The sequence below is a fragment of the Harpegnathos saltator genome, unplaced genomic scaffold, assembly GCF_003227715.2.
Source record: "Harpegnathos saltator strain DR-91 unplaced genomic scaffold, Hsal_v8.6 scaffold81, whole genome shotgun sequence".
Classification (NCBI taxonomy): domain Eukaryota; kingdom Metazoa; phylum Arthropoda; class Insecta; order Hymenoptera; family Formicidae; genus Harpegnathos; species Harpegnathos saltator.
Window position 1 is genome coordinate 18,399 of NW_020230660.1, and position 27,055 is coordinate 45,453.

Here is a 27,055-nt window from a genome sequence, read left to right on the forward strand (position 1 = left end):
TCTTAAAACAATCGAGCAAAATAAGAAATATCAATAAATCTTAAATGAAAGTAAACATACTCTAGAAAGTATTGATATAAATCAATAGTAAACACAAAGATATCGATATTATTGACTTATACTATATAATCTTAGTTCCATCACTACGATACGAGCTTTTTTGACGTGTGTAAAGACTTTCATTGAATAGATTACGTATATTGAGTATGTGTAACAAATTAAATTAAATCGAAAGAGGTTAGACGCAGCAAATTAAGAAACACACTTATAATGAATGGGTTTGTGGAATTGAATAGTTTAGAATATTTCTACGAACGTGTATACGTAGTAGTCAATAACTGGAGAAATCGCGATTTCTTTTTTTTTGTATTACGAAGTACTTCTCAAATAACATTACGTGTGATAATCCAACAGAATATTTTATCTCAATCTAACGCAATTACGATTCAAAAACTACCAATGCCTTGACAATTCTTTCAAAAAAGAAAAAGAAATTTCCGATCCCACGTAAGTCGGAGAATACGCAAACAAAGAGAGTGGCCTTAGTTTTGAAAGAGTTTGCAGTGTATACACATACGACTATTATTCAAAGCGTGTCTTGTTCGTGGAATAGCCTTCACTGTTTAAACCTGTATCACACGTATGACACGCCGTATATGGCTCAAATTAGTTTTCTAATCTTCGTTGGTATTTTCTCTGTGATTGAGACATCTTCTCGCACAGAGAAAAATTGGGCACGTCAAGATTCCTACCTCACTTGAGTCTGACAAACCGAGCGAACTACAAGACGCTTAACGTCATCTGTGAATTAACAGTAGACGAATCAGATATCAAAAGCCTTCGTCGGCGACTGATAAGATTAAAAATAATTCAAAAAAGTTCCAAATATCTCTTATAAAAAGTTTTCGTAGCGAAGAGCGAAAGTAAAGACTTAAGTAACTGTTCAAACTGGAAATCAAAATCCGAGATAATCTCATCGAACTGCATTGAAAGTGAACGCGTCATGATCACATCATGATCACAGAGAACGAGAAGAAAAGTGGAAGAGCGAGGAAATATGTATTTGACAAGTCGAATCCGCGAGTTCTCGGCCGAATACGTTACATCATGAAAGTGCCGTTAGATCTGCGATTGCTTTTCTCTCGGGCGATTTCCCACCAAGCCAGTTAAATGTTCAATAATTTTAATGTTCATAGACTACACAAGTGTTACCTAATGTGTGGCGCGGTCTCATCAAAGATTGTATAAAAATATATAGCTCGCCGTGCAGAATAATGATAATTGATATAATGTTAGTCACTGGCTCACATGCCGGCCAAGTCAAATGGTTGACTGTCCTAACAATAAGTAGAATTAAGGGCAGTGACGTATCGCAAACTAGTAACAGCACGATGGTAATGCGGCAGTTAACAATAGCGATTTTATTGTATATCTGCTCGAGAGTCTCAAATTGTTTCTCTAAATGAATCCTCGTGTGGAAGAGATTTGTTGCTTCGCATCTTAAATTTCGATTGGCATCCTACGATTCCTTGCAAAAATGAATTCTGAAAAACGAGCTGCGGTAAAATTTTTTTTTTCAAATCGTTAATTTACAGATCGACGATCAACTTGGATTATTAACGATGATAGTTGCTAATTAAAGGAGTTCATAACTTTGCAAATGGATAGCTTGTTAATTCGTCTTACACAGAAGAATAAACGCGTGTGTAAATTTAAACGTAAAAATTGAACATACTTTCCGTATTGTGTCCAATTGATGTCGCAATTAAAAGTAATAAACTTACAAACGATTGTGTTAGCTATAATTGTTCCAAGCTTTTATATAATGCTAACTGCAGTTACCGTGTGATGTTACAGTCCCGACGTCACTACGAGCAACCAGTAGAGCGAACAGTACAAAGTAACGTGTCCTAGTGTGTAATAATATAATAAGAAACAGGAGTTTCCTCTTTAGGGAAGCTTCTTTTCTTAATAGTAGGAAAAAGAGTAGGAAGAAGGAGCTTCTACTTAAAGTATTACGAGGGGTTGGATTCACAAAGGGAGAAACGCATTTTCCCGAACATACGTACAGCAAATTCGGTTAGATTATATACATCGTCAGAATAAGAAGCAGTTTTATTGTATAGAACCGACGTACTGATGTTTTAACGTAGAACAAATGAACATGCTGAACGCTATACAGTCAAGACACAATAATGCCTTGAGTGAACAAACACGTATACATACACACAAACACGCACGCACAAGCATACACTCATTACAGAATTAGGAAAGTCTCAGCAGAGAGAGAGAAAGACAGAAATAAAAATAACTATATCATATATACGTCCTAAATAGATAAACGAGGATGTATGCGTGTGTGTTTACATATTGTTGCATAATCTTAAGTAGTCCTCGTGCAAATAAAAAAGAAGAAAGGGCTGGACCCAAAAATTATTAGTTCAACGATAATTGAAGAACATTGATTGCGTGTGTGAATAAGAGTCTATAAATAAAATACAGATGATATGTACGAGGTATAAAAATACCAAATAAATACGTTGTGTTATGTTATATATGTACATTGCATTATGAAAAAAAAAATATATATATATATATATCGGAGGCATCAACAAAAACGTATGTACGCGTGTGTGTACGCGCATATGTAACTTTATAATGTGTAATAAATGTATATGAGATGCGTGTGTAATCAATAAAGTGTTGGTATACATGATTAACAATATGCTGCCTATATATTTTGGTTTTCGCCAGTGACTAATTTCTGAGAGACAAAATGAAATTTTACAAATTAATGAAAATTTAGGATTTTCGAGATATGAAACAAGTCCGTACAAATTGATCTACTAATTAAAGAAAGACGTTGCTTTAGTATTAGCAAACATTATTTAACATATAAAGAACACATTATAGATATATTAAAGCTTCTGAAGTATTCAATTTTGTGCATGGTTTATTCTCAATTGGACTGGATAATCGCACGGGTTTCTTTACAATCACTACCAAAATTATTGTAAAGAATACAAGTGTACCTTGTTTCTGAAGCAACTCTCGTGTCACCTCGACGAGCTTGAATGGAAACTCCAGCGTAATATCTTAATCATTATCCGAGGGTGGTCCGAAAATAACTCTACACTTTGAGACTGCTCCGAGGACTGGTTTCACGAGTATCAGGAAGCCCGCGATGAACAACGAGGCGAAAGTCAGACTTCTTCCTGTGACGGTCCCAGGCCACCAGTGAGTGTAGGTTCCATTGATGAGGGTAGCCAGTAGAAGAATGAGCACTGCGGTACCTCCTAAAGCGTGCGTGCTCTTGAAGAGTATCGGTCTTTCGCGCGGATACAACCATGTGATGTTTTTAGTCGCGATCCCGAAAACCGCGGTCAAAACGGATAATATAATCGTTACTAGACCCAACTGCGAATGAGTCGTTGCGAAATGGGACCCATTGAACCTGATCTTGTTGACGATAATGATAATCAGACCGATCCCTACTAGGGACAAGCCTATCGTGTGTAGGATCCAGTGTATCGTCACCCTGTTACGCTTGGGTAACTTCGATGCGATGTACGCCTCGCCGGAGACGCTGAAGACAGCTTCCGTGATTAGAAGACCGACCTTCGTCACGAGATAAAGAAATATAACATATTATCAAATTGCATTGGAAATTGGATCTGAAACGACTTTTGTTTTATCGATAAATGAAGTAACGTAATGTTGTAATAGTAACCGTAAATATTATCAAATTTTATCAATACAATATTATCTACGAGGATTCTATTAGCTTTGATCTTTGTGATTTGATCTTGTGAATTGAGAATTTTCATAAAAGAGAGAGCTATACGTTTGTGAGTTATTTTGTCCGTTCGATTCTTTGCTTACCCCGAGAGACATGCAAATCGGATGCCAAGAGAAGAAACTGTACTTGCTGAAAGCGAGTACCAAGATATATATCACAGGAGCCACAAGAAGGAAATGCGTTAATACCGAGAAAGCGAGCGTTATGACGCTAGGGGGTCCTTTGTTGCTTGACGCCTCGGTTTTCATGTCGAGGAGGAAACGAAAAAGTCTCTTTGGCACCTAAGAAAAGAAAGAATTATGTTTATTAACAATATCGAGTCGAGACATGAGCCAAGAAGTCGTATAGAGATATTTGTCAGGGAGGAAAAGGAAAACGACGGTAATTTCTGATAGAATTAAAATTAAGTAAACACAGAGAATTGCGTATGAAGATTGAAACTCAAACGAACACAATGAGACATTTAACATTCGACGAAATAATGATTCATCAAAGCTGTTAGTTTGAGAGAAATGTGTCGATCCGATACCGCTCGTCAGCGTGAAGATCTACGGAGGCCGTATGTATCTTTTTATGTAATTCCTCGTAATTACTGCGTGGCTTCAGATGCGTGATGCGTGATTCATCCTTAATTGTGGGGCACGTTTTCTCACGTCTTCGAGCATACACTTATCGTCTACTTCTGCTCTCTTAATTTGTTATGATTGATCTTTATATACATACACGAATATATGTACGTGACATTTCACACATGAAATGGAACATGGTGCTTAGCTGTACGTATTCACAGGTGATAACGAATCTCTTTATCGATTGTACGTGCGAAGATAACGCAACTAATTCCGGAGCATGACAATGAGCTGAGGATTTGTAGACTTAATGAGAGTGTCGAGCAACTCTCGACTGTATCTCAAATTCATATATTGCAACATGATTTTAAAATAATACTATTATACTATAATAATATTAGCATATTTATTGTGCCGGTTTATATGATTTTTTTATACGTTTGCAGATTAACAAATCAAGAAATTTGTATCATACGCTTACAGGGAATATTATTGTTAGCTAAAAATAAGTGGTGAACTAAATAATCGGTATTGAGCTAAGCAAAATCATGGTTTTAGTTAAGTAACTGAAACCAAGTCTTCAGTACAGCGCATTTCGTTAACAGCTTAGTAATCGCCGATAAGAAGTGCACGTTGAGTAACAACACGACGCAAAAATACTACACTGTCGTAATCGCGGAATATGGGACTTGCAATGTTTTTACATTCTGGATACTGCGCAAATATTTAAATTAAGATGATAATCGGAAGGAGAGTTCCACAGGCCCGTAAATTTTTTTCCCTGAATGTCGGAGAATGGTTTATTAAATTGTTTGGACAATTTAACCAATCAACCATTCATCTGAAGTTGATAAAAGATATTTCATTAATTAAAGCAATATTACGAAAGGAAAAGAAATTATTACTTGTTTATAGAATTGGTTTTTGACATTTTTATTATATTTTCTTGTTAGAAATGAATAAAATTTAACAGCGTGAAATATAAAGGATTGTTCATTAAGAATTCTTCATAAGAGTTCTTAACTTGTCTTTAAAAGTCATTTTGATGGAATAAAAAAATAAAAAAATACAAAGACAGAGAGTAGCCATATTAAATTACTGATACTGACTATGACGGCGTATATTACTTCTGATTTATAGCGTGTTACCTTGCTCGGCACTATAAACCGCAAAGTGACATACTTTTCAAACATTTACACTTTCTCGGGATGGTGCAGAATTCTATCTTATACAATACTCAGCGAAGTTGTAATATAAATGAAATTACTAAATGAAATTACGAATGAAAATATACTTTATACATTAAACAATGTATTACAATTATATTTTTTAACAATAAACAATTTTGTGACAAATAAAAAGTGAACGAATCAACTCAAATAACTTCTATAATATCACACAATCACAGCATACACATATCTAAATACACTTTGTGTCTTAGCTCGAAGAACCGAGAAGCTATAACGTGTAAAAAAACAAAATTCAAAAGCACGATGCATCTCTCTCTTGTCTTCGTTGAAGTTTAATTAAACAATTTAAAGCTTATTTTATTTGAATATAATTTTATTCCAATGGCTATTCTCTCGACAGTTACCTTATCTTTAATATTAAAGATTTTTAAAATTAAATCTTGAATAAAAATTCTATCAATTTGAGATTCACACGAAACTAAAAGAAGAATGATATTATATTATCTATCTGCACTTGTCATTGTTATTCGTAGAAAACTCTTAATTTTCAATTATTTAAAACTCAGGAATCATTAAAACTACGAAATTGATTTGGAAATATGCAGAAAGACTGTGCTGGCTACTAAAACATTTTAACTTAATTATATTATTATTCACCATAATTTTCGAAATGAGATAGAAGATGATTTTGCGTCACACCGAATATTTTTACGAAGAGACTGTCACATGAATATATCTCTTCGACTCACCGCGAGCACTGCTCGACTGCTACACCATAAAATCTTCGCTGGCCTTAAAGAGGAAAACGACGTCGAAGGAAAAAAAAGACTGACAAAAAGGAAGATTCAACTGGCACCCACTCTCTCAAGAGATCTATCAACGAAAATAAATCAAGCACACAAGCGCGCAACGGCGTTCGTGACACGACTGAGCAGCATGAACATGGCGATCTAGGTTGTGGATCCGTCGATCATTATCGTAGCGTCGGTGGCCGATGAGGAAACATCGTTATGTTTGCGGTCGGCCTTGTAATGTTGGACTCAGTGTTGCCAAATCATTGCAATCAAATTTCTTTATGAAGATCAGAATTTCTCTTATCCACTAGGATAAAAACTAAAAGAAAAAAATTTTCGCAAAAGTTTTATTCCTAAACCTCTCGATCAGAATTTCATGCTGAAAAAATAAATAAATTATGAATGAAATGTGTTGTCTTCTTGCAACTGTTACTTATTATTATAACAGTAGAATGCAATTGTGTAGAAGTTGCCGAGTAATACAATAAATTATTTAATAAATTAAAGTTAGACGAGCGATATTTCAGAGGTGAAGAAAAAAATTTTTTGAGTAGCGGAAAGTACATAGAAATCAGAAATACGCAATGAAGAGAAATAATGATGATAATGAAGATAATGAAATCATGCTGTGTAGGAAAGTGTATAAGAGAAGAAAAATCATGGAAAATTTTGCGAGTCAAGGGCCTGCAAGAAAGTCAATCCAACACTGCGGCCTTGGTGCAAGCGAACGCAACGTACGTTCCGAACATACAAGCGCTCGTAAGACGCAAGTATGCATGCTCCATAAATTCAAGAGGCATTCGCATAATGCAGTCAAAGAAACTAAAGGAAAACCTACACTGGAAATATCTTACATAACTTATCGATATCTCTAACGTATCTCTAGCTACTTCTTTCGGAGTACAAAAGTTCGTTCCTCTCGTGAGTCTTTTGCGCGTGATTGAGAAAAAAAAGAAAATCAATTCCACTTGTCGCGTCAGTATTTAATAACGCATTAACGATTGAAATGATCTTATATATATATATATACGTAATTTATCCATATGAACGTTCTAGTGATGTGCTCGCACGTGCTCTTACTAAAGTCGTTCAAATCGTGGGCGAGAGCTGATTAAAAGAACACATGGTTTTCTTGATAACATATTGCTTCACTTACAAACACGGATATATTTTCATGCCAGTATATCAACTGAAACAAATTTCGCCTTTAATCTACAGCTATAAATAACTGTGATAAAAAGAAATCGTAATGACCGTCACGATAATACACTTTAATACAAATATGTATTGTATCGAAGAATGTTGTCACGATTACATGCTAAGAATTACAACGTTTGTTATTCATCATTTAATTAATAAACGATATAAATATTTTCTTGCCAACTTAGAAAAAAATACATATGTATAGTTCCCGTCAAAGTTAGCCGATGCATATCGATATTTCTTAAATTCGTCTCGTTCTCTCTGCACTGCAAGCACGAAGCATCCTTGCTGCTGTGAATATTGCCACCTTCGAGTGAGAGAAATTTAGACAAATGTTACGCTTTTTCTAATTTGTCACACTACGATTAGAAAGCAATCTGACAGATACGTGCAACGTCACGTGCACGTGCAGCGATGCATGATGTAGCGGTAGCGACAGCTGTTGTGTGTTGATCGCCGGTCGTCGTGACGACCCGATCGAGCAACACCTCGCGGCGTACCTCTTTGCAAGGCACTTGATGAAACTATCGAGTACACCGGTGCTCTTGATTTTGCACGTCGGAAAAAGTTACTCCGTTCGGAGTATGCGAACGGCGAAATGGTGGTCGCTGATAAACGTAGGTATTTGATAGTCTCCACGGCGGGACATTTTTTCAACGCGTCCGTGCGTCATGACGACGAGGACGTCGAGGATCGTGAGATCCTCGATCATTTCTTGGAGCAATCGTCGTGCAGGACCCTGTGTGCCAGACCGATCGAAGAGAATCAGGAACAAGTCCGATTGAAACTGAGCACGGAGCTGTCTGCTGGTAAAAACACGCTGGTCTTCTTCAAGGTATATAATAGGATATTCCTCGGCCAAAGAAAATATACGTCGACAACGAAGATAGACGAGAACAGAAAAGACGAATGTTTGTCTGCAACGTCGATGTGCATAGGGATGCTTCTCTATATGTCTCTCTTCGTTAAAGCTGATCTCAAATCATCCTCATGATCCGTAATCGTCGTCACGGAAACGTGAGACTTGTCCGCGCGCGACGACAGAAAATATTCTCTAGAAAGCCGCCGTGAAAATTGTCAAATTGCCGTTTACATTTACTGATGTTGCAAAAAACGTGCATGCAGGTGACAGCGGCTGCGGTCACTGAAGAGAACTTTCACGACGTAGTCCAGGTAGCTTCAATCGGCTGCGGGGACGGATCGGTGCTGATCGAAGGTCTCCGTCAAGTATGGGCGCCAACTCTCCGCTCGTCCGGATTAAGCGTATCGTACTTGAAGAAGCTGGAAGAGAAATTACTCAATTCCGGATTCTCGACCAGCGTCGCGGAGGAAGAAGAATTCTGGCGGAGAAGACGGGACGAGGTGAAGCGTTCACACGAGAAGACAGTTTGCGAGGAAGCAGCTAAGTCACTGAAGAATATTAGGGTCGAGCTCGAGAGTGCAGCTGTGTCAAGGTGATGAACCTCTTCAATTCTCATTACAACTTGACGTCGTGAAATTTTGGTTATCTTCATTTCTTCTGTTATTATCTTTTGCACAGAGATGGGCTGTTGGCTGTGGAAGAGGCTTGCGAGACCATTTCGGTGTTCGCGGATGATCTGTGGAAACTAGGAGGACCGGCTTATACAGAGGAACGGATGAAGTCGCTCCTCGATGTAATCGGTAACGAGATGGTCGAGTTGGTGCAGAATTATCTCGATGCGGTACGTCAACTCACGCCTTCGTTTCTGACGAAGCAAGCTAACGAGCAAAGGATTAAGCTACGATACATTGCATTTCTTCGTCGTGTTATCGCTCTTTCATTTCGAAACGCTCCCGACTTTCATCGCTTATATCATACTATTTCTCTATATATCATACTATTTCTCTATAACATCTGTTTAAAATACAAAGAGATTGATGCAAGATTTATCTATATATAGAGCAATCTACGAAATATTATTCTCTCCAGGTCGACGCAATCGATTCTCGTGCGAAGGACGAGACGATCGCGTTCGGGGCGACGGTATGCGAGAAATGGATAAATGCTACTCAGAAACTGACGGAGCTGTTCTGGCCGCATCACTCGCTTCATCCTTGGCGTGGGCCGGTCTTCGTGCCAGGGAGATGCTCGAAGCTTGGCAAAAGACTCAGGTAGGTCGCTATCCTTGCGAGAATCCGCTTGGGAATAATTAATGAACGTATTTGCGATCCTCAGGCAAACTTCCGAGTTGCGTGCACAGTATCGGCAATTGAGCAGACTTTTGACGTCGAGTGAAAGATCCGGACTCGGTATCGAGAAGTTGCTGCAAGTTTTGGACGACAGGAAAGGTATATATCGTTCTGTTCCAGATTTCGTACAGATTTCCTAACAAACAACTGACAAAATATTGCTCTTCGAGAATTAAAAGTGGTACGAGGAAAACCAAGACTCAATAAAGTAGCATTAGTGAGATTAGAAATGACAAGAATTTATGGGTTGCGATTTAGTCGCGCTGAGCGACGATGAACGTGACGACGAGTGGAATCGATTGAAACTGAAGATCGAAGAAGGCTTGGTGCCGGCTGAGGAACGCGTCGCTCAAAAGCTGAAGGATCACATCGCCGACGCTGACACTCCGAGTTCCTTGGTGACTGAATTCGAGAGATATAGCGAGCTGATGAAGAGGGAAGGCCTCAAAAGGGCTTTACGTGGAGAACGAGAGTCACTGCTCTCAGCATACCGCGATCTAATCGGTATTGCACACTTATACACGTAGACGGCGACATTTACTTTTGTTATCTCAAGTATAATTATCATGATAACTTGAATAATCATGATAACGTATCATATCATCATGACAATCTGAAAATATACGATTTTGGTAGTTTATGTTTGATTATTCGTGTTTTAATTTTTGGCGCTATTATGTTATATATTTTCTATAAATGTTGGGAATGTGAATCCGTACAATTCGATTTATTTTTTGCCGAAATTGCAGAGAGTCGCTCGGCTGGTCCCGACACGGAAAACCTCCTGGATACTCCCAAAGTGTTACAAGAAATTCAAGCTGCTCGATCCGCGGAAGTACGATTAGAAAGTTTGGCTAAATTAGGAAAAGAGTTGCTAGCTGATCTCCCGGGCTACGAAGATGTGGCAGCGCAATTATCGAACGCACTGGAAAATGTCGAAGAGAAGAAACGAGACTTGGTTGAGTCATGGGTAATATTTAATCACCCACTTTTATTTCCAATTCGATATTATATTTGATCCTTCTAAAATTCTGTATTAAATTTAAACGAAGAATCCTCAGCATATACAGTAGTAAGCAGATCACTCTACAGGTGAACAATACCAAGAACGAGATAGCCAAGAAAGAGTTAAGTCTGGGCACCGATTCGCCGGTGGTTGAACTTACCGGTACCAGCATGATGCGGGTGACCTATGACCCTCGACTGATGACCATGATCAGAGAAGCTAGAGCCTTGTCCGGCGAAGGAGTCGAGCTACCGAGGGAGATCAGAGAACTGGTGGACAGAGCTGGGTCCTTGGCCGGGCGAGCTAGAGCTCTTCAGCAGGTCGCTACCTTCCACAACACGATCGGTGATCGAATGGTGCCTTCTCAGAGACCACTCATGTTGACAGTAGCTCTCGAATTAGCGCGAGCCGTTCAGGAACAATCAGGTGTCGTATGGTCTGATCCTCACCTCGTCGACGTATACACCACTCGATTGAAGGAGTTGGTAAGAGATCGGAGTTTTTTTATTTTTTATTAAATCAAGATAGCTACGCGAGAATTAATGAATGTACGGTATATTTAATCTAATGACTTCCTCAGGTTACAAAGTTCGCTCGACAGAACTCGGAATTGATCTCGAAGCACTCCATGTTACGGGACTACGTGTCGAACCTGTTGAAAGGCGATGCTGTGCATCTCGTCGGGAATCAGAACATCTGGAAGGAGACGCTGACGAGCATGAGAGCGATCGTCGACGCGGTGGACGCGGAATACGGTAACGCAAAGGCTTGGAAGCTACACTGGGATCGACAGCTTCTGAAGGCGCTGGGTGTAGCATATAGGTGCGATAACAAGTGATCTCCAACAATCAGTTTGATATAATAATCTTATCACCCGAGGTTTTTTTAACAAAGATATTTTTATATTTGTATGTTTTACTCAGAAACTCTTTACCGTCCTTGTCGAGAAAGCTGCCTGAGCTTCGAGTAGAGCTCACTTTTCGCGATGGGTCCTTACAATGGAGACCACCTTTTGAGGACATTCGCGCCAAGTTATATTCCGGTATTCGCCGATCGCTTTCCATTCCGATCTACTTTAGGGGCGTAGGAGACGTCAGTGATGCGCACTTCGGCGATCTAGTGCCGAAGAACGCGTATCTCTTCAGCGGTGTGTACAAGCAGATTGAAATCGCCCTGTCCACCCTCGAATTGTTCAGGATCAAGTGGCTAAATTTAGCGACGCCCGCCAATATCGACGTGGGAGAACGGTAAATTAAATATCATATATCGTACTCGATCCTTGAAGGATCAATCACAAATTAGTCGCAAATTTATTTAAATGTCCAGATTGAAAGGCAAACCTCCTCAAGAGTGGGCGAGAGCTTTCAAGGAAGCCAAGCAATGGGCTCAAGAGGTAAATGTTGCATTTGTGAATTAGAAAAGAAGTTGCACAATGAAAAAGGACAAAGAGAAATTTACCGTTCTGATACTTGCTGACAGAATGGGAATTATACCTCGGGATGTGTCCTACGATTGTAGAAAATGTTTTTGCCTCTTTGCGGCACATCGCTCTGATTGAATGATTAGTTAAATTTTCGTTGAATTTTCGTAACATAGGTGGGAAAACTGCGAGGTAATGACGTGAAGATCCTGTGCATCTGCGTAGACACCGCGACGACGAGGAACGACTTAGAGACGGCGTCTCGTCGTTACTGGGAACGCCTGTGCTCCGACTTAAGGGCGGAAGCGTCTTCGCGGCTGGTGGCTATAGTGGATTTCCTGTCCTTCGCGTCCAAAGAGCTGGAACGCAGACCACGAGACGTGGAAGAGGTTGGGTTAGCTCATGAAGCACATGCTCGTATCGAGCAACAATCGGCAGGCATAGCTGAAGAGATGGAAGCCGTTGCTGTGCTCGCCAAAGTTATGGCTGCGTGGACCAGCGAGAAGCTCGACGGTAACGTTTAAATAAAAATTGCTCTCGTGCAATCTTATTTCTTCTTCTTCTTCCAGCTTCTCGCAGGTTGAAGACTAAAGATGCAGAGATTAATATCCTCGTTCATTCGTTAAGTTAACATGAAATCATTTTACTTTACCAGGCGTTAACGCAGCTCACGCCGCCTGGCAGGATTTGGGTGATCGCTTGGAAAAGCATAAAACCGTTATGGCACGTCTAGTGGAAGATGCCAAAGTGAACCTTCGTCACAAGGCGGTAGCGTTGAGGGACGAGAGAGAAAGGTGGCAGGCCAAGTGGTCTGCGAGGTCGGAAAACATGTCGCTCGACTGGCTTCTATCGATGAAGGAGCGTTGGATCAATCTAAATGAACAACTGGATTCTTTAAAAGCGGATTGCAAGAGAATAACTCTGGAGCTTGAAACTGTCTTGGGAGAAGACGACATTAATTTATCGCAGTTAGAACGAGAATTAGAAGCCGAGGAGTCGAATTATAGGTTTCTACATTTTCAATGAACGATTGTTCTCACCAAATTAAGCATTTATACAAAATTAGAAATATTCGACAAATACAGAATTTTTTTTAAATTGCACTTGAACACTTTCAGCATTAAATATAATTGTGTGCAGGTTCCAAGCCGAGTTTCTGGAAGAGCTGAAGAATCAGGAAATTGAGGAGTGGGCCGTAGCCAGGAGAAGACTACCGAGACTCCACGATTGGCTTGATTCATGGGAAAGCAAGATTCACTTACACGATAACACAGAAACCGACCTAACCTTCACCGGTAGAAAGATAAACGAGGTTCGATCTGCAATCGAATCTATTCAGTTGCTTCGGGGAGACGAGATCGCAGACGAGCATTGGACCGAGTTAATACCTATACTCGGTTTGAAAGTTGAGAATCCACGTGACATCACTTTGGGTCATTTGCTTAGAGCTAAGAAGGCATTAATAGAAAATGGGGATCGAATAAAAGTAAGAATACACAATTTTAAGATAGTAGAAATCGCTGAAAATATACTTTTGAAAATTGGTACGATTGATTCGAAATGCTGCGCCGTGTTTGATCATTCAGGAAATAACAAAACGAGCAGTCGCGGAATTAGGAATTCGACAAGCGTTAATGGACCTGGAGATCTGGGAAGGTACCGCAGCACTTCCGTTGCAAGAATCAACTGACAGCAAGAACATGACCATCCAACTTGTCGGAGATTATGGCAGTCTATTAGCAAAGACAGGTGCGATCAGATTCGTGTCACGTTATTTTTTAGAAATTATTATTTAACGAATAAGACTTGTCATTTCATGCACGACGTAATTTTTTTAATTAAAAAGAAAAACAATCGAATCGTTTGCAGAGGAACTGATACTTCTATTGGAAGGAGCAAAAGGTACGTCAGGACACGATAGGTTCGCGTCTCGAGTCGCACGTTGGGAGGCAGCTTTGACAGAACTCGAAGAGAGAATTAAGGTACTCAGTACTGTGCAGAGGAAGTGGATTTATCTGGATCCGGTCTACGGGAGTGGAGCAGCTCCCAACGATTCTGGACGATGGTCGAGAGCTGACAAGGAATTTAGGTTCGTGAGAACAACGGTATCGCGTAATTTATAAGATGATAAACTTATTAAATCTGTCCAGTTGGTTCTTTCTAATTATCTTATATTTAATTTCATAAATCTTATATTATTTATCTTCATAAATTTTTAGACATCTCATGGGAGATGTGTCACAAGATCCTAGAGTGCCATCCTTGAGACGTCTTCCGCTACCTGCCTTGATAAATTTGAAGGACCTGCTGGACAGATGTCAGAAAAGTCTGGATGAATTTTTAGAGGTGAGATCTGGTGACCGGAAAATTTTGGTGATATTTTATTCGAAGCATCGCAACGGTAAAAAAAGTGCAGTGAAAAATTCTTTTGACATTATACATTTTTAACATAATTTCGAAATTGTAGGAGAAACGAGCAACTTATCCGAGGTTGTACTTTCTCAGCGACGAAGATCTTCTCGAATTGGTATCAGCTAGGGGGAAAGGCTTGGAGGCTCATCTGCCGAAGTTGTATCACGGTATCGGTTCAGTAATAAAGGAGAATAATACATTAACAGCGATTGTGTCGCCAGAGGGAGAAACGTTGAAATTACCGGAAGCTGTCGATCTCACGGAATCTTTGCCGCGATGGCTAGATAATCTCGAGAAAGAAATGCAGAAGGCTCTCCGTCTTAGTTTAGAGAAATGTTTGAGCACTTCTACACCTGACCCGTCCATTTATCCCACTCAAGTAAGATTTATTATTACATTCTATCAAACATTGAACAATTTTAACTGATTTTCCGGGGACGATTGAAAAGCCAAATACCAAGATTGATGAGTTTTATTCCTTATGTAATACGCTTTATATTTTTATTTTCATCCCCGTATATAATACTAATAATAATAATTTGCAGGTATTGCTGCTTTCGGAACGAATACGATTCACCGAACGCTGCGAGCAAGCTTTAAAAGAGGGTCGTGCAGCCTTGCAAAAGCTTGTTGAATTTTTGGAGTCACAACGGGCGAGATATAGAGGTTTGGAAGACGCTGGTGACAAGCTAACTGCATTGAAAGCACGGGGTCTTCTTTTGGACACTGTTCACCATTTGCAAGTGGCCAGAACATTACTGAAGACCGTGATAACCGGCGAAAATACCGGCTGGATGTGGTACAAACAATTGAGGAGTTACAAGACCGTAAGCTCTGATTGTAACATGGACTGTTGAAATTATTATTATTCGACTATTAATTAATCAACAATTAATTTTCACGTTATCTCATACGTGACTTTGTTTTCAAGAATCAAGGTACGTACGTGATACGATGCGCTGGTGCGGAGTTACCTTACCGCTTCGAATACCAAGGAGCGTCCATCGGTTTGGTGAGGACTCCTTTGACGGAAAGGTGTTTCTTAGCTCTTACGCAAGCTATGAAGCTTGGATTAGGTGGGAGTCCAACGGGTCCCGCTGGAACTGGCAAAACCGAAAGCGTCAAAGCGTTAGCATCCGTTTTAGGTAGACTGGTTCTCGTTTTTAATTGCGATGAGGGTAAGAAAATTATCTTCCAATCACTTTGCAAGCATTTGATTAATTTAAATTCACTCTACGAACAGATTTATTAGATCTAAATACATGTTTTAAAATTAGATGATTCATTGGAATTTATTGGAATATTGTCGTAGGAATGGACACTGGCAGTATGAAGCGTATCTTAGGTGGATTGGCGCAGGCTGGTGCCTGGGGTTGCTTTGATGAGTTCAATCGTCTCGAAGAGGACACCCTGAGTGCGGTAGCGATGTTGGTGAGGCCTCTTCAGGAAGCAATACAGAACGGCTCGCCCGACATTCTGCTGGGCGATCAGAGAATCAAGCTGGATCCTCACTGTTGCATCTTCATCACGATGAATCCAGCCGGAAGCGAGTACGGAGGCCGGCGCAAACTACCGGACTCCTTGGCAAGACTTTTCCGACCAATTAACATGGCTCATCCGGACAAATCGGACATCGTTAGGACTCTGTTGGAGTGCGCCGGATTTTTAGAAGCTGCTACTCTTGGCAAACGGCTCGTCGAAGCTCTTGAAATCGCCGAAACTATACTTTCCGAGCAGCCGCATTACGACTGGGGTCTCAGATCGCTCAAATCCGTATTGGACGCGTTAGGTCCAGCTGCCGGTATCGACGAGACTACCAGGTACGTTTGTTCTCTTCTCTCAGGAGAGGCTATGTTTAAAAAAATGTTACACACAATCGTAGAATGTTCTGTTTTGGCTCGACAAAGTGGATTTTTCATTTTTTGTCAGGCTTCTCATTTCGATCAAAGCGTCCACCCTTCCGAAGTTGACAGAAACAGACACGATGAAATTCATGTCGTTGCTGAATGATCTCTTTCCGAACGTTAACCCTTCATTATCGGTCTCTACCGAGAGTGAAGACTTGGTCGCCGCGTTGTCGAAGATCTGCGAGACTCGAGGGTTGACGAAAGAGATCGTCAATCGATGCGTTCAACTAAACGATCTGTTAAGAAGCAGGACCGGTGTTGCTATAGTCGGTCCGCCCGGCAGCGGGAAAACGTCCATCAGGTCGTGCTTGGCCGAAGCGATGGCGAAAGTCGGCGAACCCGTACAGCAGATCATCGTTTATCCAGGTGCGGTACCGAAAAGCAGATTGTTGGGACACGTGAATCCACGGACAAGGTAAGTGTTGAGACATCGATCGCTCTTATGGTCTGATATTATTGAAATTAATTATTAAAATTACGTTTACGTGTATATTTAAATAGAGAATGGAAAGAGGGCGTTCTATCGAGCGCGATATCGTCTGCTGGAGACACTGTGACCTGGATAATCTTCAACGGAGACGTGGAGCCTGAATGGGCGGAAGCTCTAAACTCGGCTCTGGACGATAATCGACTACTGACATTACCGAATGGAATAGGAGTTCGTCTTGGTAGCGGCACAAGGTAGCACTTCGAATATTACTCAATTAATTGGTTAATCGAATGTTTCTACAACGACATGCGTAATGCACAATGGCGATATAATATACAATCGATTTTATTTATCTGGAATATATGTGTTATATACATGTTTGTAAAACAGGTTTATTTTCGAGACTCACAAGCTCGCTGGTGCCAGCCCGGCTACGGTTTCGCGGCTGGGCGTTCTGCATCTTGGATCAACGAGAGCGACGTTCTTGTTGGCGCCATGGCGAATAGAGCAACTTTCACCAACAGCTGCGGAAATTGCGAACGCTCATTTATGCTCATGCATGGACGAAACGCTGAAGATTAACGTCGACGAGTCGTCTGCATCTGGACTGATGGACGCCGCCTTGTGTCATCTTCGTAAGGCTCAAACGTTCGTACAAAGCACTCAAGTTCTTTTGCTCTCACTATGCAGTCAAGTCAAAGATCAAGAATCCAGAAATAATCTGGCGAAATTCATCTACGAATCGACCGATAGCTGGTAAGTGTTCGAAAATGCTGTCGATCTGTAATAATTTAAAACGTGTGACGAGAATTTTTATTTGTTGCGATTTAATTTTGTTGAAAATCACGGAATATTATAAATCTCATATCAATTACAATTCATTCCAAGATTTATAAATTATATAACTTTATCTTCGATTGGATTTTAATTGGAAAATAAAATATTTTTCTAAAAGCTTTCTAGAAATTTAAAGATTTAATTTAATTTTAAAGGTATTTAAAGGTATTTAATTTGTTACAATTTCTTTAGTAGTATATTAGGTTGACATTGCGTCAAAACTCTTAATTAATTAATCTTAATTAATTAACTCTTAATTAATTTGATAATTTAATTATCTGAGGTGTCCTGACCCACAAAAACCAAGCGCCGTTCTGTACGACAGTGAAACTGATCGGCTGGAACCCTTCAAAGATACATATGAGTCTATCGACAGCGATTACGGGCCTGTTTCGATTTCAGGTATAACGGAAATTTTCAGCATTATACAAATAAAGACAAAGCAAGAAGTCTTATTTATAATATCTCGCGTAGATCTTATTAGAAAAGCTGTAGCAGCCATTTTGCCGTGGATAGAAGACGGTCATCCGATTATGATTCGCGGACCTGAAGGCTGCGGAAAGAACACTCTAATCAATGCTGCATTGTGGACGATTAAAAATCATGACAATATGACTGTAGTGAGAGCATCTTCGCTTTACGGGTCCGATAATCTCGTGACTCGTCTGAAAAAGGCTTGTCTGCGCCTAGAGTCCTCTTCGCAGGGTAGAACGTACAAACCGAGAAGCGGAACTCGATTGCTTATCATCTTGGAAGACATGCATCTTGCCGCTAAAGATTTACAGGTATTAATTTCTTTTCTAATTTCTCAAGTTATGTAAAAGTCTCGTGATATGTTCGTGATAGTAACATCTTCAGTATTAATTGAACGAATGGAAAATCATCTTAAGCAATCTTTCTCAAACAAGATTTGTAAATTTGAAAACAAATCACACACAGACTGCTTTCAGGAGTTAGTAAGAGAGTTGCTTCAAGAGAAAGGATTCCTCGAGGAAGATCTTGAATTCTCTAAAGTGTCTTTAACGATCCTCTGTACCGCCGATGTGACTACTCGGTTGCATCCTAGGCTCGAAGCTTTATTTGCAACTTATTATCTAGAGCAAGTTACTTTTTCACATAAAAATATAATATTTTAAAACTTTCAGTAAGACTTTACGAGAACTTTTAAAATTTACTTACAACAGATATCCGAGTCAAAAGGATATTGCAGCGATCCTTGAGCTTCGCTTGAGAAACTCCTTGAAACAAGTTGACTTCATTATGGCGGAATCTTGGATCGCTCGAATGATGCCCAGCATTTTGGATGCTTTCCGATTTGCCTGTTCCTCTCAGGAATCGTCTATCACTTGGACTCTCAAGGACATTGTCTCTTGGGCAACACGCTTGAATTATTATCCTATTCCTGAAAGCGAGGCGGACATTACTCGTTACTTATTAGACATCGGGCATCGGCTTTTCCGTGCAAGGTGTTATTTTAATTTCTATGAAAAATCGCAAACAGTATAGTTTAATAAATTCAAGTTGAAGTTTCGATGAATTTTTTATTGCTCCGTTTTGCAAAAATAACTTTCATTTCTTTAGATTAACGCCCAAGGCACAGACACGGTGGGAGTCTCTGTTACTTTCAAAGGAGTCCGAGGTGAAGGATTTCACTAACGACTTATACGTGTGGAAGAATGCAAACGTCGGTCTGTATCCTTTGAGCGAAGAACAATGGCGCGAAGAGGTGATCAATGTAGCAGCTAGATGCGCTAGAGAAGGTCAAGAAGTGCAGGCACCAGTCTCGTCTTATCTCTTGGAAACCGTAGCTGGTAAATAACCTGATTAAATTATTTATTTTTTTAAATTGATTAAATTTTATATTTTTAAGCCAAAATGTTGATAAAAAAGTTCCGTACGATCGCTCGCTTTTTAAATCCACTTAGATTATCTCGGCACTTGCAATTGTTAATTATTTTTTACAGGACTCAGTTGGGCTGTAGGTTGCAATTTCCGAGGTATGATCCTCATCGGGCGACCAGGAGCGGGTAGAAGATCAGCAGTTAAACTGGCCGCAACCTTCTCTTCCCTTCGGCTGATTGACTCGGGACCTGGTATCGTATAATGAACTTTAAGCTAGGATCAGAAAAACGAGTTGAACATATTATTGTACCGTTACATTCTGTCAGAATTTTTATATCATATTTGTCAATGATTTCTGCAGACCGTGGTAGAGCAGCGATAAAAAGCTCCGTGCAAGCTGCAGGTATCGAGGGCCAGTCGACACTGCTCTTGCTAGAGGAATGCCACGCCAGGGAAGAGAGCTTGGCCGTGTTGATGAGCGCTATCGTATCCAAAGGGGAAGTTCCAGGTCTCTTCACGGCGGATGAACTCGACGCGCTGGTCGCACCATTGACCGATCTCGCCCGAAGAGAAGATTTCCAAGGAACACTGGAACACTACTTATATTATCGTACATATATTTCCTCAGTTCTTTTCTTTCTCTGCATCCAGATAACCACACAATGTAACGATCATATCAATAACGTTTTGCAGGTCTGCGTAAGTATCTTCGGATAGCAGTAATCTTGGACTCGGAAGAGATCGAATCGTCGCAATTGATGCATTTGGATCTTCTTCGACACTGCACGCTGCTTGGTTCCGGGCCTGGCCCTGGTGAATGGTGGTCTTGGGAGAACTCGTTGATCAAACTGGCGATTCAAGAAGGGACTCTGCAGCTGGATGAGCTCGAGGAGCTATCAGACGGCGCGAAAGTGATGATCGAGGCTCACCTGCAAGCACCTCGCCGTCAAAGGGCCCCGGCGAGGTTCTTAGCTCTGGTGCACACTTGGAAACACCTCCGCGATATATGGAGCAAGGAAGTTGAAGGGAAACTGCAGACTCTCGAAGCGGGTATCGGAAAGCTGAGAGAAGCCGGTGAACAGGTAGCCAAACTGGAAGATGAAGTATCGAGGCAGCGTCAGGAGCTTGAGGTTTGCATAATTTTCTTTTCTTCATTTCTATCTTCGAATTTGATTGATATGTCGGTCTTTTGTTTTATTTAAAAGTAAAAAACATTGAATAATTTACGGTATCATAATCATTCCGTCGTATTCCAGGTGGAGAAAGGAAGAGCCAATGCTGCTCTTGAGCAAATCACTGCAACAATGAGAGGAGCAACCAATCAAAGAGGTGAGATGACGAACTTGAAGACCAACACGGAACGAGAGAGCGTCGAACTCGCTCGACGTAAGGTATTCATTCATTCTTCTCGATTATTGTCTGTCATCTGGTGATATCGGCTGCAAAATATTCGTTAGATATTTAATTATCTCAAAATAATTATTTAAAAACATCAAAGTTACCATTTATATCGAATAGATTATTATGGTATTTATTGGAATAACGTCGGTACACGATGCATGTACAAAACGATGAAAATTGATTATGTTTAGGCGGATATAGAGAGCGAATTAGGAAAGGTTGAACCCCTGGTGGAACAAGCTGCTCAAGCAGTAGCTGGCATAAGTGCCGACGCTTTGGCTGAGGTTCGCTCACTGAGAGCACCTCCAGCACCAGTGAGAGACGTGCTCGAGGGCGTTCTTCGGCTAATGGGCATAAAGGACACGTCTTGGAACAGCATGAAGACTTTCCTCGCGAAGCGAGGCATTAAAGACGAGATCAGGCAATGATCGATCTGATTCATTTGCGCGATTAAAATGTTGTCCTTTCCAAATTACACAGTCAATCGTTCACACACTAACATTCCTCTGTTTTTTTTGTAATTCACAGAAATTGGGATGCGAGGCGTAGCACGTCCACCAGCTTGGAAGCGGTCGCCAAGCTGGTGAAGGAACGTCCGGATAGTTTCGAGGAGAAAACGGCCAAGAGAGCGTCGGTAGCGGCTGCTCCTCTGGCAGCTTGGGTGTTGGCAAATCTTCAATATGGTCAAATAGTACAGCAAGTCGCTCCTCTGGAACGGGAACAGCGACAGTTAGCTGAGTACGTGACTCCAGTCGTGACGAAACTTTTACTAAATTCTTAAGTGAAAGAAAGACTATATTTTATTTATTTAACAATCTCTTTTTCAAGATTAAAATTTTCTTGAATACATTTTGTATTTTATCATCTTTATCAATCACATGCCTTTTATATGATATTTATAGTACAAGTTTTGTATAATTTTCAAGGCGATTAGCGGCGGCCGAGGCGCAATTAGGGAAATTGGCCGCCGGACTAAACACAGTAGAGAGCCGCGTGGCGCAGCTGCAGAAAGAACTTGCGGAACACACGAGGGGTGCAGCTGAACTACAATTGCGAACCGAATCCACCGAGGCCAGTCTATCGACAGCTCGAGCTCTCTTGCAGAAGCTTGATACTGAGCATCGCGATTGGGAAACTCAATTCCAGGAATTAACAGACAGGAAGGAAAGATTAGATGTCGAAGCGGCTAATGCGGCGGCTCTACTCGTGTATCAAGTAAATATATTTCTTTTTAGACATTTTAAAAACTAATAAATTCTTTCGTAAAACATGCATAATAAATAAGTTTCTTAGAAAATTACATTAATAATTTATCATAATATAAATAAGAGATTGTTTCTTGAGCTTTAATACTTATAACTTGCGTAGGATCCTGAAAAGGATGATAATTGGAAGAGATCGGCTATGAAATTGTTGGCAACCGAACGAGAGAGATTATTATGGAGGGCACAGGGATTACCGGCGGATACGAGCAGCTTGGTTGCAGCCTCTCGCGTTTTGAAAGGTCCCTTGGTGCCCATTTTCCTCGATCCTTCGGGCGTAACGGTATCCTGGATTAAGCGCAGCTTTGGCTCCAGACTCGAGGTCACGCAACCTGAAAGCCCCAAGTTCCTCACGGCTTTGGAACTAGCGGTGCGCTTCGGGAAACCTCTTCTGGTCGAAGAACTGGTCGATTTTCCGTCGACATTACTGCCCCTTCTTCGCCGAAGGCCTCTCAGGCTGGGTGATCGTGTCCTGCCGGCTCAACAAGGCTTCGAACTTTTTTTAGCTACCAGGAAGGATAGATTGGAAGATATTCCAAAGGAAGCTGATGCTGTATTATGCGAGATCACGCTTGGCACTGGTACAAAAAGCTTGGCGGAGAGATTCGTGGAAAAGGTAGCGTGACGAAATAATTTCTACTATATATATAAAATATTTTCTTTTGTCGCGTCTCTCATACAACTTAACCACGTTCGATTTGTACTTCATTCACGTTCAAATAATTAACGATTCTGTTCTTTAAGCTCCTATTGAACGAGACTCCAGAGCTCGAAGTGCAAAGGAGAGAAGCTTTGGAGAGGGAGGAAAAATTGTCCGGAGAACGAGACGCTGCCAGGTTGGATCTACTAAGTCAGCTGGCTACAGCCAGAGGCCAGGATCTTTTGCAAGAATCTCAGGGACAAAGGCAAGGAGGACTTCTGTCTTCGCTGGAAGCGACGCAATCCAAGGCGAAGGAGATAGCCCTTGCTCTCGAGGAAAGCAGACAAAGTTTGAAAGAAGTCACGAGGTACATTGACGACATCTGAAGTTGTAACTTTGGAATGTTAGGCTCTGATTAGAAACGTTGACCTGAAAAATTTATCGTCGTTTCTTTCTTCTTAGACGAGCCGAAGATCACGAGAAGTTTGCGCAGTTTGCCGCTAAGGTTTACGAGATTGTCAGCGAACTGACGCTTCTCAGCTCTTTATACGTTATTTCTACAGAAGCTTATACGAACATCTGTTTAAAGGCCGTGCAGGGTGATTATAATGCAGCAAGTGAAGATAGGGAGAAAAGAAAGTCACAGAGCGTAATGGAGAAGCGGTATGTATATTTAATTATAACTGTGTGATAATTGATACGATATTATTGTGCAATCAATCATATCGCGTTCCAGCTTGATAACTTTAACATTCCATCATTGCGCCAAGGCGATCTACAGAAAGCACAGGCTTCCTTTGGCTTTGCATATGGCATTATCCTTAAATCCAGTTTCGGACGCTGAAAGGAATCTTTTGTTCGACAACGGTGCTATCAACAATAGCGACAATTCGGGTCTGGAGTTGCTCGACTGGGTGCCGGATGAACGACGTGGAGCTGTGCAAGCCTTGAGTTCTTCTTTACCTGAGGTACGTAGCGAAATGCTTGGGATCGGGGTGTGTTGGATCGTTCGGTAAGACTGCACCACCTTCGGGAAATCCAAACATTGAAATTTCGTTGACGTCCGAATTGTTTCTTTTTGTGAAAAAGGTTGCCGTTAGAATGAGATCTTCCTGGCTAAAAGATATCTCCAACATTTACGCAGACAATGGACTCAGCGCCTTCCAAAAAGTCTTAGTCGTGAAGGCTCTGCGACCCGACTACTTGCACACTGCTCTTTCGAAACTGGCTGCAAGTCAATTAGGTATCACGACATATTTAGTATAATATTAATGCATCAAGGAATCTTAACTTTGGGATCTTACGGAAGGTGTGAAGAATCTGGCACCACCCTTGTGGACATTGGGTTCTGTAGCTCAGGAGAAGGAAGCTTCGTACCCTGTGTTGTTGCTCTTATCGCCCGGCGCCGATCCTGGACCCGAATTGAGTGCACTCGCTGCGAAACACGCTTCATCATCTGGATTTACCGAAATTTCTCTGGGTCAAGGACACATTACTCAGGCCGAATCGGCACTGGAGGCAGCATGCAGGTGAAATGCCGCTACTCGAGTGAAATTAGAAACGATGACCTCTTCATTATCACAGCCGTATGCAATCATATGTTTGCCATTGCTTCGCAGGAATGGCAGCTGGATATTATTGAGCAACTTGCAGCTCGCTCTAAACTGGTTACCGCGATTGGAAAGCCTGCTTCGTTCACCGATGTGCACTGCGAGCAAAAGTCCTTCCACGAGGATTTGGCTGTCCACCGAAGAGTGTTCGGGATTTTATCCGGGCTTAGCGGCACTCTGTCTAAAACTGGCGTATGAACCTCCCGAGGGTGTGAAGAGGAACATGAAGAAGTCGCTCCAGCAGCTTCGACAAGCGCAACCCAACGACGACGGTACGGTCGCTGTGATGGTTCTCTCTTGGCTGCATGCGACATTGCAAGAACGACGAAATTTCGTTCCTCAAGCTTGGATCAGACCGTACGAGTGGAACGACTCGGATCTCGAAGCAGCATACGAATTGGTGATTAAGGAAATGGTGAACGAAAAACGATCGCAGCAAGGTATGAATTTTTATATTCTTTCAATTCTTCTTGATTTTAATTCTTTTCTAATTCTCTAATTTCTCTTCAATTCGTGACACTTGTTAATAATGGTTCATTGAGAGTAGCAAAACTTTACAAAGGAAAGGAGAATCATCCTTTTCAATAGTTATATATATATATACAATATAAATTTTTTCAATATATATATGAATTTAATTCACGATTTAATTTACATATTATTTTATAATTTACGTGTAAAATTTTCGATACCAACAGGTGACTGGCAAGTAGGCCGAGGTTTACTCGACGTCGCAGTTTACGGCGGTCGTCTTCAGGATGACTACGACGCGAGAGCGTTACGTTCGATGATACGTGACGCATGGTCTAAAGACATCTTCGAAGGTCGCAGGAAACTGGGAGGAGTGTTGAAAATAACCGACGTGACTCTTATCGATCCGATCAAATCGTTGGATAACCTGGATGATTCTGATTCACCAAAGGAATACTTCGGCCTTCCGGCTAATGCCCACAGGGCATGGGAAAGAGCTGCTGCGGAGGAAGCCTTGACTTATCTCAAAGGTACTTAAACTTTAGATGAGAGTCCAAGTAATTAATATTTTACTTCCCATTTCTTCTATACTATCTATACACTTAGCTTCTCAAGTTTTCTTAATTAATGCATCTTTCGAATTATTTCCCAGGCATTTTAATGAAACACCTCAGCGGCAACGAGGGAAGCAGTAAAGTAGAAAAACCAAGAGTTCAACAGGACCTAAAGGAAATCATCGACCGACAATGTTCGTCGACGTTTACGTATGAAACAGGTACTGTACGTGAAAACAAGAGAGATCCATTGCAGGACTTCTTCGTGGACGAGATTGATCATATGAAAAAATTATTGAACGTTATACGGGCGGATATGAACGCATTATCTTTCGAAGATAGCGAGGTGAGACATACTGTTCTTTATTTAATTTGAAATTATACCTTCATCTATGTATTCTAATAAATATCTCATTCTAATAAATATTATAATTTTTTAATCATCAATTAGAATTATATCTGCTTGTGGCAGTATTACTAAATTAACATTGTGATATCATTTTATTATAAAATTGGTTTTAACGACAATTTTTTTAATTGTCACTTGCAATTTTACAGACTCCCAAGCACTGGCTTACGGAATGGCGAGCGGGGCCGAAGAATGCTGTTCAATTTGTCAAGGCACTTTTGTCCAAGTACGAAGCGCTGAAAACCTCACCGATGAGTATACCACGACGAGTCGATCTGTCTCAATTGTCTCGACCACGTGCTCTTCTAACTGCACTGAAGCAATACACTGCGCGAGAAGTTGGTCATCCGCTGGAAATACTTCAGCTGCGTGCAAATTGGATCGAGAATCGCGCGAACAGAGACTGGAAGGTATCGCTTTCACTCGAAGGTCTACTTATATCAGGTAATTTTAACTGGAGAATTTTAATACGCGTCGGAAATTTGAGAAATATTTCGTTCCTTTTGGAGATTAATACGTAACAATTTTTTAAATTTTTTCAGGAGCTTCGATCGAAGAAGGTGTGTTGAGGGACTTGGACGCAAACTCGCCGGCAGTCGCGGTCGCTCCGACGTGTCAAGTGGCGTTCGTGCCCGACGAATATTCGGAAGATAAATCCGGCGATGATAATCCCCACGCCCTCGAAGACACGCATCGAAAAGATGATCTGAGCATACCGGTTTACACAAGTGTTCAACGAGAGACCCTAATCTGCTCGTTACCAATAGCATGCCCGAGAGAGGAGCGCGACGCGTGGTTACGTCGTGGCGTCATTCTGTATCTAAGATCTTAGCGCAATCATCTTCAATCTCGGGGCCAATGTTGAAGATTCAGGATGAGTCGCGATCAGCGTATGAAACGTTAAAGTAGATCTCTTATTAAGATCTCAGATGAAAATTATTATGGAGGAGAGAGTCGAGATATGAATAGCTTTAGAGCTATAAGTGATAGAGAACAAAGATACATATTTTTCAAGTTTCAGAGAGATACGATAGATACTCTTTTATAAGTGCTTCTTTTCTTTTAATTATAGGTGGGAATTATTTTTT

General features: G+C 40.9%; 2 protein-coding genes across 2 annotated transcripts; one reads left to right on the plus strand and one right to left on the minus strand.

Moving 5' to 3' along the window:
* Nucleotides 1-1,166: 1,166 nt before the first annotated feature.
* Nucleotides 1,167-6,479, minus strand: LOC105190754 (cytochrome b561 domain-containing protein 2). Its single transcript, XM_011153663.3, has 3 exons — nucleotides 6,216-6,479; nucleotides 3,883-4,080; nucleotides 1,167-3,618 (listed from the first exon to the last, which is right to left on the minus strand). The coding sequence occupies exons 1-3, from the start codon at nucleotides 6,216-6,218 to the stop codon at nucleotides 3,097-3,099; spliced, it is 723 nt and encodes a 240-aa protein (XP_011151965.1). The 5' UTR covers nucleotides 6,219-6,479; the 3' UTR covers nucleotides 1,167-3,096.
* Nucleotides 6,480-8,075: 1,596 nt separating this feature from the next.
* Nucleotides 8,076-27,043, plus strand: btv (dynein cytoplasmic heavy chain beethoven). Its single transcript, XM_019844879.2, has 47 exons — nucleotides 8,076-8,390; nucleotides 8,681-9,009; nucleotides 9,096-9,258; nucleotides 9,507-9,688; nucleotides 9,753-9,865; nucleotides 10,025-10,270; nucleotides 10,516-10,736; nucleotides 10,859-11,257; nucleotides 11,353-11,594; nucleotides 11,696-12,019; nucleotides 12,099-12,165; nucleotides 12,369-12,705; nucleotides 12,848-13,199; nucleotides 13,333-13,678; nucleotides 13,779-13,941; nucleotides 14,062-14,281; nucleotides 14,412-14,538; nucleotides 14,660-14,983; nucleotides 15,150-15,431; nucleotides 15,536-15,782; nucleotides 15,917-16,424; nucleotides 16,534-16,926; nucleotides 17,013-17,192; nucleotides 17,332-17,697; nucleotides 18,062-18,180; nucleotides 18,253-18,563; nucleotides 18,729-18,877; nucleotides 18,963-19,244; nucleotides 19,360-19,589; nucleotides 19,743-19,871; nucleotides 19,982-20,230; nucleotides 20,314-20,750; nucleotides 20,877-21,011; nucleotides 21,213-21,442; nucleotides 21,550-21,759; nucleotides 21,948-22,236; nucleotides 22,390-22,899; nucleotides 23,028-23,290; nucleotides 23,386-23,586; nucleotides 23,660-23,891; nucleotides 24,013-24,166; nucleotides 24,233-24,452; nucleotides 24,543-24,973; nucleotides 25,232-25,534; nucleotides 25,657-25,904; nucleotides 26,117-26,411; nucleotides 26,510-27,043. The coding sequence occupies exons 1-47, from the start codon at nucleotides 8,154-8,156 to the stop codon at nucleotides 26,797-26,799; spliced, it is 12,285 nt and encodes a 4,094-aa protein (XP_019700438.2). The 5' UTR covers nucleotides 8,076-8,153; the 3' UTR covers nucleotides 26,800-27,043.
* Nucleotides 27,044-27,055: the final 12 nt, after the last annotated feature.

Excerpts from the sequence above, each read along its gene's own strand:
- LOC105190754 (XM_011153663.3), bottom strand. Across the intron at positions 3,619-3,882 it reads CGATTTGCATGTCTCTCGGG|GTCGGTCTTCTAATCACGGA; the intron begins GTAAGCAAAGAA and ends CTCGTGACGAAG.
- btv (XM_019844879.2), top strand. The coding sequence starts at position 8,154 with ATGGTGGTCGCTGATAAACGTAGGTATTTGATAGTCTCCACGGCGGGA. Across the intron at positions 15,432-15,535 it reads AATTGAGGAGTTACAAGACC|AATCAAGGTACGTACGTGAT; the intron begins GTAAGCTCTGAT and ends TTTGTTTTCAAG. Across the intron at positions 22,237-22,389 it reads CGGCTCTACTCGTGTATCAA|GATCCTGAAAAGGATGATAA; the intron begins GTAAATATATTT and ends TAACTTGCGTAG.